Raw genomic sequence first — 17,295 nt, forward strand, 5'->3', positions numbered from 1 at the left:
CTTAATTGGCACACGTGATAATCAGGAGGAAACATCAACAGCATGACAATAAAATATCAACCACATCACTGGATGCACGTGTGCCTACAAGAAGTAAATGTATCAAGTTCGAATGAAAATACTGTATATGTCTTTGCAACAATATTTTGATTGACTATGCTATTTATCTATGAGTCACCATCAGGGCTGTCACAATCGAAAATATATTAGAATTGGTTATTAAATCGATTAATTCATTAAATAATCGAATATAGGTATCAAATTTGATCTCGCATTAAAGTTTATTAGATAACCATTTTTCCAAAGTACTGTTTTCTAACAAATACATTTTTGTTTATTTGGAACAGTCTAGTGATTAAAAAACAGTTAAACAACAATCAGCAATATTACATGAGAGGGATTGATGTATACACACAGGGGTATGGTGGCCATGGGGAATTTCGGGAGATTAATGAACAGCCGGTCCATTTCAGGGCTGGTCGAACCCACCCCCCACCACCTGTTGACAAATAGATTTTGGCGCATGATGGCCGTTGTCCGCACCCCCTCATGGACCATTACGTTGGGCGCATGACCGCCGCCGTCCGCACCACCCTGTCGATGAATATTCTTGGGCTGAATTTTGGACCCAGTATGGACCTGTTTGCACACCAACATTTGTCGAAACTGATTCAGTTACTGGTTCGGTCAGTGTTTTCCAAAGTAAAATCAAATATTTGCAAATGTTTTATTTTGATTAAACACAAAAGATAAATAGTCTGCTGTCATGAAGGGCGACAGAAATCAGAGAGTAATTACCGTTGAGAGGCTTAAATCAGACAATTTAGACAATTTCAAGTTAAACAATGGCTCTAAATCAGTGGTCGGCAACCACCGGGCTGCAGGCCACTTCGGACCAGGCCGCAGCGGGCTGCACAGATGAAAGAAAAAAAATAACGTACGGTACTACCGGTTTATTTATCATCCGTGGCTGAAAAATATTTTATTTTGAAAAGTGACCGGATTCTCTCTATTACATACATCTATAATTGACTCTTAATGCATGTCAGGTTGTCTCTGTCGCGTAACGCTAATATTAAATGCGCGGGCTAGCAAATGAGTAAAATAAACAGACGTATTTTGGAAAGTTTCACAGTTTGGGATGCTAGTTATAAATGCAGCCACCCCTGGCTCTGTTCCTGGTTGTCATTATAACAAAATCCATACTCACCATTGGCCCAGCAGTATCGGACAGATTTCAGAGAGACAAGAAGTGGGATATGTAAAGTTGACTAGAATTGTTTGTCCATGGAGTCTTTTACTGGACTCTACACTCTTAAAAACACCCAACTTCCTGGGTTGATTTTGCAGGAAACAACCCCAAAAATTGTTAGTTTTGTACAAAACAACGCAAAAACGTGGGCCAGATTGACCCAGTTAGTGTATCAGTCCTTTTTTGAGGCAAAATTGTGTTATTTTTAACCCAACTGTTTTTGGAGTGTAAAATGGTGGCATTGTGAGGTGGGAAGTACAGAGAAACACAATGAGCGGTGGCTTATTAAACGTGCCAGCAACCTGTCATCAGCTTAGCTTAAGTGTGCGCATTCCTTCCTGCACATGTGGTGTTTTGATTACTGATTTCACACAAAGCCAGCGGGACTTCCTGCAGGAAGAAAACCACGGAAGGAGACTGAAGATCAACAACCGAGTTGCTGGTAAACAGATGAAATCAGAAGGAAAAATGAATCCCCCCCCCCCCCACTAGTTCCTGTTTGTGGTGTCCACATTATGCAATCCCATTTAGAAGAGCTTATTATGTATTTAGTATAGAAGTACTTCTGTGCGCAGCAGAGTAACGTCTGAGTCGTTTCTAATGATACTGAGCTGTTTTTTTTTTCATGTAGCTGAAAATACATCCTTTATTTTGTTTATATTACTATGATTCATTTGTTGCAGGTGCTTATAGGGAAGAGGAGGGAAAAGATCAATGTTTTACCGCCGGCCCGTCCCACCCATGTTGAGTTCAAATGCAGCAGAGTCGAGCTGAAAGCGCATTTCACAACTCAGACGCCTGAGCTCACGCACACGTACCTACACACAGACGCACGCGCTGTTCCATGTGCTCACGTCACACACTCATCATAGCACTCCCGAGAGGAAGCTCAGACCAGTAGAAGGATGCTGGCGGCTGGCAGACACTGAGTAAGTCCACTCTCATTCTCTCTCTCTCTCTTTCCTTCTGTCTTTGTTGTGGTTTCTAGACCACAACAATTCTAGAGCCCGTCTCACTGCATTTATCTCCCACACTCTGCTGTGTCACTGTGAAAGCAGTCGCTTGTGTTCTCACATGGGGGGACTTTTAAAACTCTTCGCTCAGTATGCATTGCACACACCTTGCTCCTCTTTCACACTCTCTCACACACACACGCTTTCTTTTCTCAGCATGTGAGCTGAGGCACAAGTAAAATCTGAGCCTATTTGCATGTTGGAGCACAGCCAGAGGGGCAAGCTTTGTCTTTACATGGAAACAACAAGTTAGGCCTGTGAATGTTGATCCTCTTTTTAAGTTCCCCTTGGAGCTATGTTAACTGTGCATGGTTAATTATAGCAGCTGGGATGCAGGGAGAGGACTGTTACCTGTCTGGCAGACATGACACATTTGGAGATCTTAAATGCATGACGTCAGACAGACTCCTTCAATAGATATTTGTAAATCTCTTTTAAAAACACGCTTTTATTTTTTGGCTTACAACCTAGCATTGGATGCTGGCTTTTTTTCATATGGTCTGACCTTGTGTATGTAATGTTTTACATTTTTACGTTACATCAAACAAACCACCACTATTGTCTCTTAGGATTAGTTTTACAACAGTAAGCGACAATCCAAATTGGCATCATTTATTTAAATGGGCGTAAAATAATCATCTTACCATGAGGCCCACAGACGTTAAAGTGAAAGCTTTAGCTTAATGCTGTCGATCCAAATCTGGCTCGCACGTGGCCACACCTGAAGCTCTAAAGTCGGTCCTGATGTTTCGCTCATTTCGACACTGTTTACCTCCTTCGAAAAGCCATTGGCTGAGCCTTATCAGGCAGCTCAAATTCTATTGGCTACAGTTCAGACGCTCCTTTTTGAATCTCTGTTGACACACTTGAAGGAGGAAGACAAAGGTTGTTTTCCAGGAATGTGCTTTTTGAGGACTTCCCCCAGTAATAACTAATTGGGCTGTTAATGGCTACCAACCAGTCTCGTGTGTGGTGGTAAACTACTAAAAACAATGTGGGTACTTTTAATTTATGAGTGAATGTGTGAGTCAGCCTTACCGTATATATACCGTATGACTTATGCAAGTCATATAAAGAAAAATATGACTTATGCTAGTCATATAAAGAAAAATGGAACCTTTTTTTTTTTACTGTGGCTTTGTGGCATGCCCAATACCTTCTCACTGTATGCACAATTAACAAGGTACACATGTTTGAAGGCTGTTGTGTGAACGAATCAATCATTGAGGTAGCAATAATCTTTCTCTCATCTTTCTTTTCAAATCACAGCACCAGCCTTCAGTATACAGTAGATCCAGACTCATTGAACCTGCATCTCAAGAGAATTCACCATATTCCCACTGCTCTGAGGAGGAAGACTAGCCAAAGGATAGCAGGGCTTTACCTGATCTTTGCCTCATTCACAGAGCAGGAAACCTGAGCCTGAGCGCACACACACAACACACACACAAACGGGAGCCATTATAAGCCACCGCTGAAACAAGAACGTCTGAACAGAGAGTCTGTGACACAGACGGCTGGTTACAGTGCTTGAAGAAGAGCATAAGGATGCTGGCTAAAATTCTGGAGGAGATGTGGGTGGAGCCCGAGGTTCTTGAGGCCCTGAGTGAAGAGCAGAAAAGGATCCTCTTCCTCAAGATGAGAGAGGAGCAGGTACGCCGTTGGAGGGAGAGGGAAGAGCAGGAAGGAGAAGACAAAACAAAGCCAAAGAAAGGTAACATTGCTTAAAACTGACATAGAAATGACCTCACGTAAACCAAGAAACAGGAAGAAACAATACCGTTTGACCAATACTGCACATTTCAAAGAAACAATGTCTATTTAGACACGATCCAAAGAGGTTGTTCAACGTGTCACCTTTCTCCTTCTTCTTCCGCCTTTTCCATGGTATTTTGGCAACCGCAAACCTATCCGTTGCTCTTTAAAGTTTATTATGTCAACTCTTGCATGTGTTGACCAACATTCGTATCTGCAGGTCTGGCATTGCAATCCAAACAGAAACTGGGCCGACTTTGTGGCTCTAAATACACCCACCAGCCACATTCTTATGACCATTCGCATTAAGTAAATGGTATTTCATCAGTATTGGCTCATTTGAAAAGTCCCCTGATATTTGGATTGGACACATAACCACACAAGGAAGCAACGTTTTTATTAAAAAGCACACATAAACAATGACAAACACACACACAGGTGTGGAGTAACACCGGCTCCAGTTACCAATCTGATTACGATTACACTCAAAGAAATGAACTCAGTCTTCTCAGGCTTTTTGGGTTCACGCACACTCACCTCTAATAAATCTTCATTTAGTTCTACCCCATTGGAGAGCCTCACCTGGCTCCACTTGCCAGCTATGCGATAGGTGTGCATGTGTGTGTGCGTGGCACTGACAGCCTCTGTCAGCATGAGTCGAATCGGTTTACTGGCTTGCAGCTGAGTAAGATTGACTAACCCCCTGTGCTTTCAACCATATATTCAATTACAGTCTTTGTTTACCCAATCTCTGCCATGTCACCTGAGAGGCACCCAAGTCTGTTTGTGTTACACAACACGCATCTTTTGTTGCTTGTGCTGTGCACAGCGAACGGCAAATACATAATTAAAATTTTACAAGGGAATTAAGATTCGCTTTAATAATACATATACTTTTGTTTTATACTTAGAAAAAATTATAACAAAACAAATAATGATAGAAGTAACAATAGCAAAGACATTCAGCGATTTATTTGATGTCCAGTCCAGTTTGCACCCCATCTTTAGCCTGAAGTGAGCTGGCATATAGGCTCCAGTTCACGGTTCAGTTTATGAATGTCAGATGACCAAACTGACTTTAATCCATATTCCACAAACACAATATTAATCAGAATGTTGTGTTTGGACTAGTGGAGCCACATATTGTAAAGAATTTTTTTTATTTGACATCTTCTTTATACTTTAAAACAAGGAACAGCACTACCTTTTTTTCTCATTTATACTGTAACTGAATATTTTATTAATCTAGCCTGTTATTAAAAAACAACTACTGAAAAACAACTACTTTGTATTCTGATTCTGTAGTACCTTGAAAAGAACTAATGAGCTGGAGAATATTTGTCGTACCAGCTGTCACTGCTTGTGCTGTGATGTCAAGTTATCAAGCAGGAGCTAAAAATAGCCAAACCTGCACTTTCCCTGTTTTTCCCCACTATCTTTATTTTTGCGTGTATGTGGAATGGAATTATGAATTGTAAATTTGAAATTGAAAATTAACCATATTGCTGATTATTTTGAAGATACATAAGCTGTAACACCATTCTAAAATTGGATATGCCTCTGCTGAGATAAATAAGATAAAAATGTTAAAAAAAATAACTGTTTTTCAAAAACATTTTTTAAAGTTCTTTTTTTTTTAAGGAAGAAATGTTACAATGTGATTTCACAGCACAATGTAAACTTCGCTTTAATTTAAAAATGTTCCAGCACGTGAATAATTTTGGCCTTAACTGCAGGTGTGTTTATGCAAACAGCAATGCTGCACCCATATGAGGTAGGTCGTTTCAGAGGACTCTTAACAAAGAATGAGTGCGTTAAATCTGCAACTAAAAGGCCAAGGGAACAGAATTAATCCGCACGCAAAAACAAAGAGCCTGCTAGAGTAAGAAAATTGTAGGACAGCACCATCTTCTGGATACAAGCCTTCATAGCAATCCATGAGGCGACATGCTTGAATTGTTTTCCGTTTTTGGTCGTTGTTGTTTGCAGCCAGCAGTAAACACGTGAGCTGGCTCCTGGGTTGTGATGGCGACGTGTGCGTCCGTGTGATTGGAGAAGTGGATGAGTTCAGGTCCTCCAAACTTCTCCGGAACCTTCTCAATAACAGGTTAGCACACACAAAGTCTCGTGAAGATCTGTTAATGATACTATTTGGATATATTAATGAAAGTGGAGTTTTGAAACACATCATCAACGTTGGAAATGGCTAATGATTGCAGATGAATTACATTAAAATCGAAACCTTTTATGCTGCATCGTTGGTCATGATGCGGTGCATTTCTACACCGCTACAAACTGTATTCACAGTAATAAGCGTTGTAAAAAATGAACATCTCTCTGACAATGCCTGGTGTATGTATTTGTCTTTGAAGACAGCTCAGTCCTTTTTGTTTATTTAAACATTAGTACACATATAAACAGTAATTTGTGTTAATATCCTCTTGTACCTTTCCAAGGAGATAACACAAAATACTGACACTTTGCTGCACAAATAATCCGTGTACAGCTTGTTTAACAGTGTAAATTTATTGTTCCCCCAAAATAACTCAACATATAGACATTGTCTAAACAGCTAAAAACAAAAGTGAGGAGACCCCAATGTGAAAATGTCCAAATTGGGCCCAAAGTGTCAATTTGTTTGTGTGGGCAGCGTTATTTTCCATCTTAACCCTCTTGGACATGAAGTTCACCAGAGCTTTATTTGCCAGTGGAACCTTTTCCACTCCTCCATGACGACATCACTGAGCAACTCACTTTTGTCAGATACTGACAGAACTTGTGCTTGCTGTCATGTTTGCTCTTGATCCTCAGTCAGCACATTCCACATAGATTCCTGCCCTCCTCCAAGCCCACACGTGGCCACATGACATGACATAGTCGTTGATAAAATGAGAACAGCAAATTAAAGTTAAGGGGGAGCCCGCCATCCACTCATTGGATTATTCAAGTTATTTGCTAAATGAGTAATCGGAGGAGTGATTCAAAGGCTGGTGTGACTGTCTGCTGACTGTTCTCTGATGTCAATTGTCCTGCAGGCTCCATCGTGATAATATGAATGGCATCCAGACAGCAGACATGCAGGCAGGAAAAAAGGCCCAGCAGCCTGGATTTAAAGAAGCAGCCCAGCTAGCCCTCACTGATGACGCTGCTGTGAGTTAACGTATTTTTGCTCTCTGTTTAAGTTCGGATAACGTGATAACTGCCCACTGATAGTAACATCATGCTCTCTTTGCGCACAGCATTGCCCGGACTCACCAAACATCCAATCGTCTGAGGATGAGATGGACTCCTACAGTGCAGATGATGACCTGAAAGACCCCCGCGAGGGCAGTGACAGTGAATCAGGCAGCAGCTCGGACAACCTCAGTGACTGGCCTCCTCTCTACAGGCCCCATCTTAGTAGCCATGGCAACAAACCAGCACTCAAAGCCCAGCTGTTAGACGCAGAGTGGGTCAGCCCACAGGCCAGAGGTGAGGAGACGAGAGAGGATTGATGGCGAAAAAACAAATTGCCAATGTTCAATTCTGTTATAGTCACAAAATACTAGTTTATTAAAAGTAAAAGTGGACAAATCCCCAAAAATGTGTCATTAGTTTAGCATGCCGACTATGCATAACATTAAAATCTAGTCAAATGCATCACTTTACTCTGCTCTGAAACTTACGACGATTGTGAGACTATCCATTCGTCCATTCATTTTCTGTACCACTTCTTTGACTGGTCGCCAGCCAATGCCAATGCACGTATGGACAAATAAAGGCTTGTTCTAATACTATATACTCTATTCTAAAACTATTGTTCCAGAATATGGTTCTGTGGATAAAAATGTGCAGGTTTGACCATTTGTTTACATAACAACAGCAATTTGGAGCCTATTTTGTCGTTAAAGAACAGAGATAATGGAGGACAATAGGGCTATTGTTGCATCTGTGCCAGTAACGTGTACATTTACTCCAGTGCTACTGTGCTACTGTATCCAGCGTAGTCTCATTGCTTACCAACGTCTTCAAAGCCATACAAACGTGCGTGAGTGTTGTGCCATTGCCAACAACAGCCATGGCGTAGTTTTGAAGCGTTACTTCAAAACGCTGTGAGATGCATTGTTTTGACAATGCTGCATGTAAAATGTAAAAAACAGACACAAAATCCTTTCCACTTTTGCTAGTTATTGTCATATTTGCATGGCCTACCTTTTCCTGATCAGGGGTGACCATGGTTCTTAATACTGATGTTGGTATTTAGACTGACTAGATTTATTGTTCTTATTACTTCAATTTTATTCTTAAACTGAATGTAGTGGTTTGTTTGGGGTAATGTTCCACTGCATCTTTAAACTATTACTGCTGTTTCATGACAAAGTATCTAACTGAGCCAGCAGCATACATAAGACCAACACATTTGTAAAAAGATAGATTAAAGAACTAATGTGTGATAGACTAAATCAGTTAGGTCTTAGAACAGATCCTTGTGGGATTCCACATTTCACAATTTGGTTGCAGGCTTTGAAGCACTAAAACTAATAATGTTTCAGGCCTTAGCATTGTTTTTTTCTTTAATTATAATACACAATTCCAATCAAGTTAAGACTGTGTAAAATGTAAATGATTTGCAATTTGAAAAAAACTTTTCAATCTGTATTTAAGTGAATACACTACAAAGACAAAGTATTTAATGTATTTAATGAAAGAAGACATCTTCTCTGTGCCTGAGCTCATGTGAGAAAAGTGTCCTACGGTCTGACGAGTCCACACTTCAAATAGTTTTTGGAAATCATGGATGTCGTATCTTTTAGACCAAAGAGGAAAAGGACCATCCAAATTGTTGCTAGCACAAAGTTCAAAAACTAGCATTTATGATGGTATGGGGGCGTCTTAGTGCGCATTGTATGGGCAACTTGCACATCTGTGAATGCACCATTAATGCTTCAAGGCACATATGGGTTAAGGAGAAGCATACACTGCCACCCAAACAATGTACTTTTCAGGGACATCCCTGCTTATTTCAGCAAGGCGATACCAAGCCACATTATGCATGTGTTACAACAGCGTGGCTTCTTATTAAAAGAGTGCGGGTGCTAGACTGGCCTGGCCTGCCTGCAGTCCAGACCTGTCTCCCATTGAAAATGTGGGGCTCATGATGAAGTGATGAAGCGCAAAGTACGATAACAGAGGCTCCGGACTTTTGAGCAACAAAATGAGTCTTCGCAGTTCCCAATTGCTTATTGAGTGTTGATAAAAGAATATGTCACACCGTGGTAAACATGACCCAGCTTCTTTGAAATGTGTTGCCGGCGTCAAATTCAAAATAAGTGAGTTAAATGAATAAACTTTATACATTTGAACATTAAATATCGGGTAATTTTTATGTATTCAATTGAATATAGGTTGAAAATGATTTGCAAGTCATTGTTTTCTGTTTTTATTTACATTTTGCACAACACCCAAACTTCATTGGAATTGGGGTTTGTCCAATAAATAATTACAGTATCTTTTGGTTTTTGTTCAGAGACTTGACCTGGATAATTGCAATACTCTAGCCAACAACAGGTGTCATTCTGGCCTTTTTTTTAATTAATTTTGCCTCTACTTTCTTTCTCAGATGGCTTAAGCATTCAAGAGAATAAGTCAGAATACGGAGGCAGAGTGGCCCAGCTCAGGAAAGCCTTTGGATCTGATCCTTCTCACAGCTTCAGCAAGCCTCCTTTACCTGCCAAACCTGCTCATCTGCTGACCAAAGCACGTCATTGGCCCATTAACACGCCGCTAGGCCTGCTTTGAAACAATGCTGTGACCCCAAGAGACTGATGAACTGAGTCATGTCACGAGCACTGTGCAAAGAGTAACTCCATACTCAGGACATTTGTGATCCAGCTCAGGCCATATGAAGGCGGAACAGGACCCTGACTCCAGCCCCAAAGTTGAATTGGGCATGGAGAAATGTGCAAAGAGACAGATCAATCACCATCTATAACAACATTCAAATGCAATCTCATAGTCAGTGGCTCCTTGTCTTAGTGGGATTACGCTACATGTGCTTATGGTGAGTTTGCATGTGGGGTATCTTCGGCCATCATAATGTTTGTTGCGGCGTCGTTGTCCTTTTTTGTTTGGGGGGGGCAGTAACACAATACCAGCTAATGGGATTTCACAAGAAAATACAAAACACATTTCCGCAAAACTTTGCAGCACAAGGAAGTGACTGAGGAATGCTTTATATTTTGGTAAGGAGCTGAATGACATCAATACATCCATCTACACCTCCGAATCATTATAGTACAGTCCTCAATGTTCACTACAATTTATGAATCAGCATGTACCAGAAGTAGTTGTGAGAAAAAAAGCAACTAATGTAACCCAGAAGTGCACAGACAGGGTTTTAACATCTTTTGACCTTTATGTTTGAAGATTTTTTTCTGTTCAATTCATAAGTAATGTGTGACAAATATGATTCACATATTTTCACACATTCACATTCCCCTTACAATATGTGACAAATATGATTCACAATATGTGACAAATATGATTCACATATTTTCACACATTCACATTCCCCTTAGGGGATTCAGCGTTCAGACATTTTAACAGCTTATCGATGTGATTTCAAGCTACATTGTGCACCTTGCTCTACTTTCTACTCTGTTCTGTCCCTCCAAAAATGACTGCAAGCCTTTTTCTGTGAACGTAGTTTGCACGTGAGCAATTGGGTGAAATTCTGCCCCGTGCAGAGCTGAACTAACCTACTCTAAAGTGCTTGAACAAAGGACTTGACAATATGACAATAAATCCAGTGATCCCAGGAACTCTGATTTTTAGTGCACTGACATGATAGACCAGATCAAGTCAATGTAGTTCTACTTTTATTGATTGTTGAAATTTTGCATGTGACACCTGTTGCTTTGTTTTACTTTCAGAAAGTGTATCTTACAAACTCAAAAGAGAAAGACAAAAGAGCAAAGTCTAATCAAATGATGTAAGGACATTGATTCAAAGAAACTGCCCAATGGCAGTGTACAGAGACAAAATAGGAGGACCTTTTTGCATTGATATCATGATATACAGTGCAATCACTGGCCCAAACATTTGGGGCATCTGCACAAGCTGATTCAAGACATGTTATTGATATTTTGGCAACCTTAGCTACAGACCCAATTTAGCAATGCATCAATAAACACCTCAGTAGTATGATACCGTGTAGTCCTACACCAAAACAACAACCACTCATGAATAATTCTCTGACTGGGTCTATCGTGAGCATTGTAATGTTCACTAAGACAGTATTGCTTTGTGCAAATCATTAGATACCAGTGTATGGAAAGCTGTTTGGCATTTATTAGATACCCTATCTGTGATGACTTGTCCATGCAATAGTGTGGACAAAGAATGACTACTGCACACTATTTGTGCTACTAGTGAAGGATAATGTATACCTATTGTACGAGTAACACACAATTGTGAACTAGTGCAAGGTTTTCCCTCACTAGTAACATGTATTTGTCATACTTAATGAATTAATTATCTTATTGTAGTAAGTGTTGCAATTTTGTGTGTTTAGTCCGGTATTTTCACCCAAATTACTTTATATGATGGAAAAATAATAATGCAATACTTGACTTTATTATCTAGTTTTCTGAAAGTGTGTGTCTCTAGAAGGCATTCCATGTGTGTGTGTGTGTTGCGTGTGTGGGGGTGTGCAGGTGTGTGTGTTTGGAGGATTGTGATAGGGTTAAGGCCCTGATACACCAAAAAGACGCTGGCCAACAGTGACAGTCGCTTACCCCCTGTGGCGTCCGGCCGGCTGTCGGCACGTCACGCTGGGGCAATACATCACAACGACAGACAGCGACGCTGACCATTAAAGTACCTTCTACGCATGCATAAGATGTAATACCCTTACATACCATCGGCGGCGGTAGTCACCATTTCTCATGGTTAGAACACTCCAACCGGAAAACTGTTGGCCGGGGGCGGATTATAAAAACGTAAACAATGCTTTCGGCTCTATTCTTCGCTCACGATGAACTCCCACGCGAAGTAAACCATCACGTTCTTGACACGGTATTGTGAAATACTTACATTGTCAACCCTCGCTCTTTTACTTGTTAGAAGATTAAGGCAGCGGAGGCGTGCTCACTGTTTTTCCGCCTCTGTCACTTCCCGTTGGTGCTCTGCGCGCTGATTTGCTAGCTACCAGCCAATCAGAGCGAGCAAAGGTCACGACTGGCGACGCCGATTCAACATACGTAAGACGCTTACAGACGGGTTACGACACTACGACGGTGGTCACTACATCAATCAGACGGCGCTTAAAGACGCCACGACGCTTAACAACCTCCGACGTCGGTTTGGTGTATCAGGGTCTTTAGACAAGGAGGTTGTTGATAGTGGCCGGCTCGCACAATGATTATCTATTCCGCAAGGAAACAGCCCACCAGAGATCAAACAGAGAGCACATAAAGCTGATTAGCATGTGGTTAAGAGGCAGCTAGACAGAGGGCGAGACGCTCGGGGAGACGGAGCAAATGCGCGTTGGGTCACGGGGAAGCAACACGTCACAGCCGACTCATTAAAGCTCCTCATAGCATTCCCTCACCACCTCCACACCCTCAGCCTCAGGATTTGGCTTGTGTGTGAGTGCGCGTGCGTGCGTGTGCGTGTGTGTGCGTCCGCCCCATATCTTGGATCATGTGACTAGACGCACGCACGCACGCAGTGTGAAAAGGCCCACTATATTTAGCAGGGCAGTGTAGGGTTTCCCAGCCAGGCATTGTGGAGAGAGCGGTCAACTTTGCCGCACAAGAAAGTGCATATCATACCAAGTGTGAGAGTGTGCAGGTGCTTTTTTTATGCCACACTGGCTCAGAAGGAGATATAGGGACAATTTTCATGTGTTGTGACAAAGCACCTGTCAAAGATCACATGCTGTACACTTGAGACCAGACCATTTCCTTCCATAATGAAGTCATTGTGGAGAAACAGGAGATCAGACTGGCAAGTTGTAGCTCTCAGTTGGGCATTTCTCACAACGGTTTAAAGTGATGTGCCAATACAGATAATGCTTCAATATTAAATTCATACATATAGTGGAACATCACGTTATGGAAAATGTACTTTTTGTTATAGTATCTTTCAAGTTACACCGCCACGCGAGTTGAAGTGGGGGGAAAAAAGGAGCAACAGGGGCTGATGCAGTTTTCGGATAAGTAGTGTACAAACAGTCAAACACACAAATGCAAAATGAGTGCATGCCCTGTAGGAGCTACAATAGGCCAAAACCCAAGTAAAAGAGGAACCCAACCCAAGATATCAAAAGTTCTTGTTGTATTGCAAATGTCCGTATCATCTTTATTGGATGCTGCTTATTTGTACTTGTACTATATACAAAGTATTTATTGTAAAATATATGCTTAAAACACTGCATCTACTTGTCTATGGGGGCCGTGTTTTTAAAAAAAGCATGCCACAGATATGTTATTAAGACACCAGGGAAGTGTTTTAAATTGTAAAAAAGAAAACAAAAAAGAACAAAAAGTCAAAAAGAAACTGGCTATCCATCTTTGTACCCGATCCCTGAGCAAATGTGATGTCATTTTCAGTCAACAGAAGAGACAAAATGGCCGCCCCAGAGTTGGCTAAAAATCAAGTGGATTAACTCTTATTCCACAAACGCAATATTTATCAGAATGCCTTGTTTCAACTAGTGGGCTTGCATAGAACATATTCTGGAAAAAAATGTGTTTGTTTAAAGCAACGTCCAAATGGATTTGATCAATCCATTTTCACTTCTTATACATGAGGTAGGTGAATGGTGCGTGGCAAGTGGTAAGTATGAATAATTACCTCTGCTTGTCTTAGAAATTGATATAAAACCTCAGTGGTATTGGAAATATTTAAAACAAACTAATGAAACAGGCATGCACAAATTAATGAGACCCTTAACTTAATATTTTACTACACAACCTTTTAAGGCAATCAAATGATTTTTGTAACTTTCAATGAGTCTTCTCAGCAAGTATTTTTGCCCACTCTTCATGAGAAAACCACTCCAGTTGTCTCAGTTTTGAAGGGTCCTTTCTCCGCACGACATGCTTCAGCTCCATCCACAGACATTCAATAGGATTTAGATCAGGGCTCAAAGAAGGTCACCTTGAAAGTCTTGAGATTTTATTATATCCTGCCCACATTCAAGACACCCTGTGCCGGATGTAGCAAAGCAGTCCCAGAATACAACAGAGCCTCCTCCATGTTTCACACTAGCGACAGTGTTCTTTTCTTGGTATGTTTCAATTTTGCCTTTGTGAACATCTAGAGCTGATGTGCCTGGCCAAAAAGTCCCACTTGTGTCTTGTCTGACCATTTACAAGCCACAAAGTTTCTGGGAGAATGTCCTCTGAGTACCATCATTTTTGTCCAGGCCTCTTTCAGGAGTTTTGCTTTTAAAAAATAAGTCTGTTGAACCACAATTCAAAAGCAATGTGTGATTTTCATTGGTTGATTTTCATTAAATAATAGTTTATTATCACCTTTGTCGGATGGAAGTTATTTCTGTGTGGGGTTTTCTTTCATTAACAGAGGGATACCAACAACTTTGTCCACGTTTATATTTGGTAAGACAATTCATCGCAGAGCAGTAATACGCAGTACAAATTCCATTATATTAGCACAGGCAATAACTTCAGATGGTAAATTGCCTACTTGTACTTGTATGCTAGTTATTTTGTTACTTTGCATATCAATTACTTACAGAGGGGAAAATAACACATTTTATTGCATTTTGTTTTTGCACCCCAGGCAACATTAAACTTTTCTGAGTGCACTAATTCCTCGCACACTAACATCACTGATGCTCGACAAGATTAAATGATTGGCGTCAATGCACCAGAACGTTAGGCTAACACCATTATGGAGGAAGAGAAATTGCATTGCTCACTGGATGCAAAGTAAGTTCGTTTTTTTTTTTTAAACAGTGTGATAGAAACATAGAGAAGAGCATGAAAAAGACTTTGCTTATCACTGAAGCGCTTCAGTCTGACCTTAACATAAAAATTTAAGTTAGCACAGACACATGACCTAATGTTAGCATCAACCGTTCAAGCAATTTGTGCATTTTTCTCACAATTTGAAACAGTTCCTAGATATCTTAATATAAGATGTTTGTGGCATGCATCTGTCACAATCAATACCCAACGGCTCAAGAAATAAAGCACACTTTACGACCCTGATTCCTTGCAGTGTAGAGTAACACAGTCATGTCCCAACAGAGTTTGGCCAAGAGGAGGGGTACACCGGACTGGTCGCCAGTAAAATATTTCCGTTAAATTCATTACAAAGCCTCAAATTGATTATATTTTTTATTTTATTCAATATTCTGGTCCCCAAAAAAAACAAAAAAAAACAAAAGCACCTACATGTCTGCTCAGTAAACATTTCTGTTTGAACTATTAATATTTGTTCAAACAATGCCTCAAGATAGATGATGACTCTCACACGATTGCAAACCCATGACAAGTTAACTGGTCTGTGTGTCTATTAAAGAAGCAGCGTTGCTGCTTCTTTTATGGACATTAAACCAAAGAAACACTTTTTGGGAGTGAAGCGCTTTAGTTTAAATGAAACTCATACAATTTTCACAATGAAGATCTCTTTTCTACCTACATAGTGAGTACATCAAAATCATCTGAAGATTGATTTGAAAAAGGACATTAACATGTAATAATAAAAAGTGTATTGAGAACAGCAGATTTTAGCTAAACTTCCGCACACTACTGAATTAAAGATAAATACTCATTTATTGATTATTTTGGTAGCTCTTGTTTTCATTTTGTTAATGACAATGAAATCAGTTTCAATATGTGTTTCCACATATTATGGGATTACCACGGACCATTTGATAAAACTGTATTGAAAATGGCATTTTACCACCCATTAGTAGTGTATATTCATTATAAATCCAGCAAAATTACAGCTCAGCTCATGATTTATCAGTCTGTTAAAAAGGAAACGCTTTTGAGAGTGATGCAAATGGAGGAGCGGAGGCCGCTCCGAGCTGAATCCTCGGTGGTAACAATCGATTCCGCATCATGAGATGGCGTGACAAGAGGCCGTGATGAACTATCCCTGCAGGCAGGCAGACTTTATCAGCGTGCTTTGCTTAACTTCCTGGAGCCACAGTGGCTTTTTTTCACCCTCTGCAACCAGCAGCAGGCTAAAGATTAACAGAATTTTGTGCACACATTACCTCTGAGAGAGAACCGCCATCTGACCTTGCCTAAAATGGCAGCCGAATGTGTGAAATTGTTTTGAATGATTAAAGGAGACATACAGTCTGTATTGTTATGTTTTTTTTTCACAGTTCAAAACGGTTTTAATATCATGAATGTCACATGTTTTCATCAAAATACCGCAAGGATCAAGAATTATGGTGCACTTCACATCCCCTATATGTTGTCTTGCCGAAATTAGCCGTTTGATAGGGTGGTTCTGTTTCATGCAAGTGAATGAATTGCAACAGCGTTCCAGATACTTCTGGGCTACACACTAAAAGCATTCTACTTATGGAGGCAGCACTTCACGCACGACGATGTGTGTAAGTGGCGCATGGATGACTCAACACACACAAATACATCAATATTTACAACCGCGTCGATAGCTTCTCAAAGTATTATTATTATCAAGTACTAACGCTGTTAAACACTGTGTAAAGTGAATTCAGAAATGTGTTTCTAAATGCATATATTATACTATGCATATAGCCTATTACTGAAAATGTGCAAAGATTGGGAACTCTTTAGTATTGAAATCTTTTTCACCATTTCAGTTTTGGTCCGCTGATAGTGTAGTGGTACACACGCCTGAGTTGTGTGCGGGCAGCGTGGGATCGATTCCCGCTCAGTGACAGTGTCTATGTGTGCCCTGCGACTGGCTGGCGACCAGTTCGGGGTGTAGTCTGCCTTCGCCCATTGACGGCTGGGATAGGCTCCAGCAACTCCCCGCGACCCTATATAGGATAAGCGGTTTGGAAGATGACAGTCCGCTGATAGTGTAGTGGTACACACGCCTGAGTTGTGTGCGGGCAGCGTGGGATCGATTCCCGCTCAGTGACAGTGTCTATGTGTGCCCTGCGACTGGCTGGCGACCAGTTCGGGGTGTAGTCTGCCTTCGCCCATTGACGGCTGGGATAGGCTCCAGCAACTCCCCGCGACCCTATATAGGATAAGCGGTTTGGAAGATGACATGACATGACATGACATTTCAGTTTTGCAGATTTTTGGGGCATGG

General features: G+C 40.8%; 1 protein-coding gene across 1 annotated transcript; it reads left to right on the forward strand.

Moving 5' to 3' along the window:
• Nucleotides 1–1,577: 1,577 nt before the first annotated feature.
• LOC147152023 (uncharacterized) lies at nt 1,578–11,205 on the forward strand. Its single transcript, XM_086024621.1, has 7 exons — nt 1,578–1,694; nt 1,936–2,181; nt 3,535–3,979; nt 6,010–6,127; nt 7,056–7,170; nt 7,260–7,491; nt 9,620–11,205. Exons 3-7 carry the CDS (start codon nt 3,814–3,816, stop codon nt 9,796–9,798), a joined length of 810 nt encoding a protein of 269 aa, XP_085880747.1. The 5' UTR covers nt 1,578–1,694; nt 1,936–2,181; nt 3,535–3,813; the 3' UTR covers nt 9,799–11,205.
• Nucleotides 11,206–17,295: the final 6,090 nt, after the last annotated feature.

Source organism: Filicampus tigris, chromosome 2 (assembly GCF_054856515.1).
Source record: "Filicampus tigris isolate MCC_2025a chromosome 2, RoL_Ftig_1.0, whole genome shotgun sequence".
NCBI classification, from domain to species: domain Eukaryota; kingdom Metazoa; phylum Chordata; class Actinopteri; order Syngnathiformes; family Syngnathidae; genus Filicampus; species Filicampus tigris.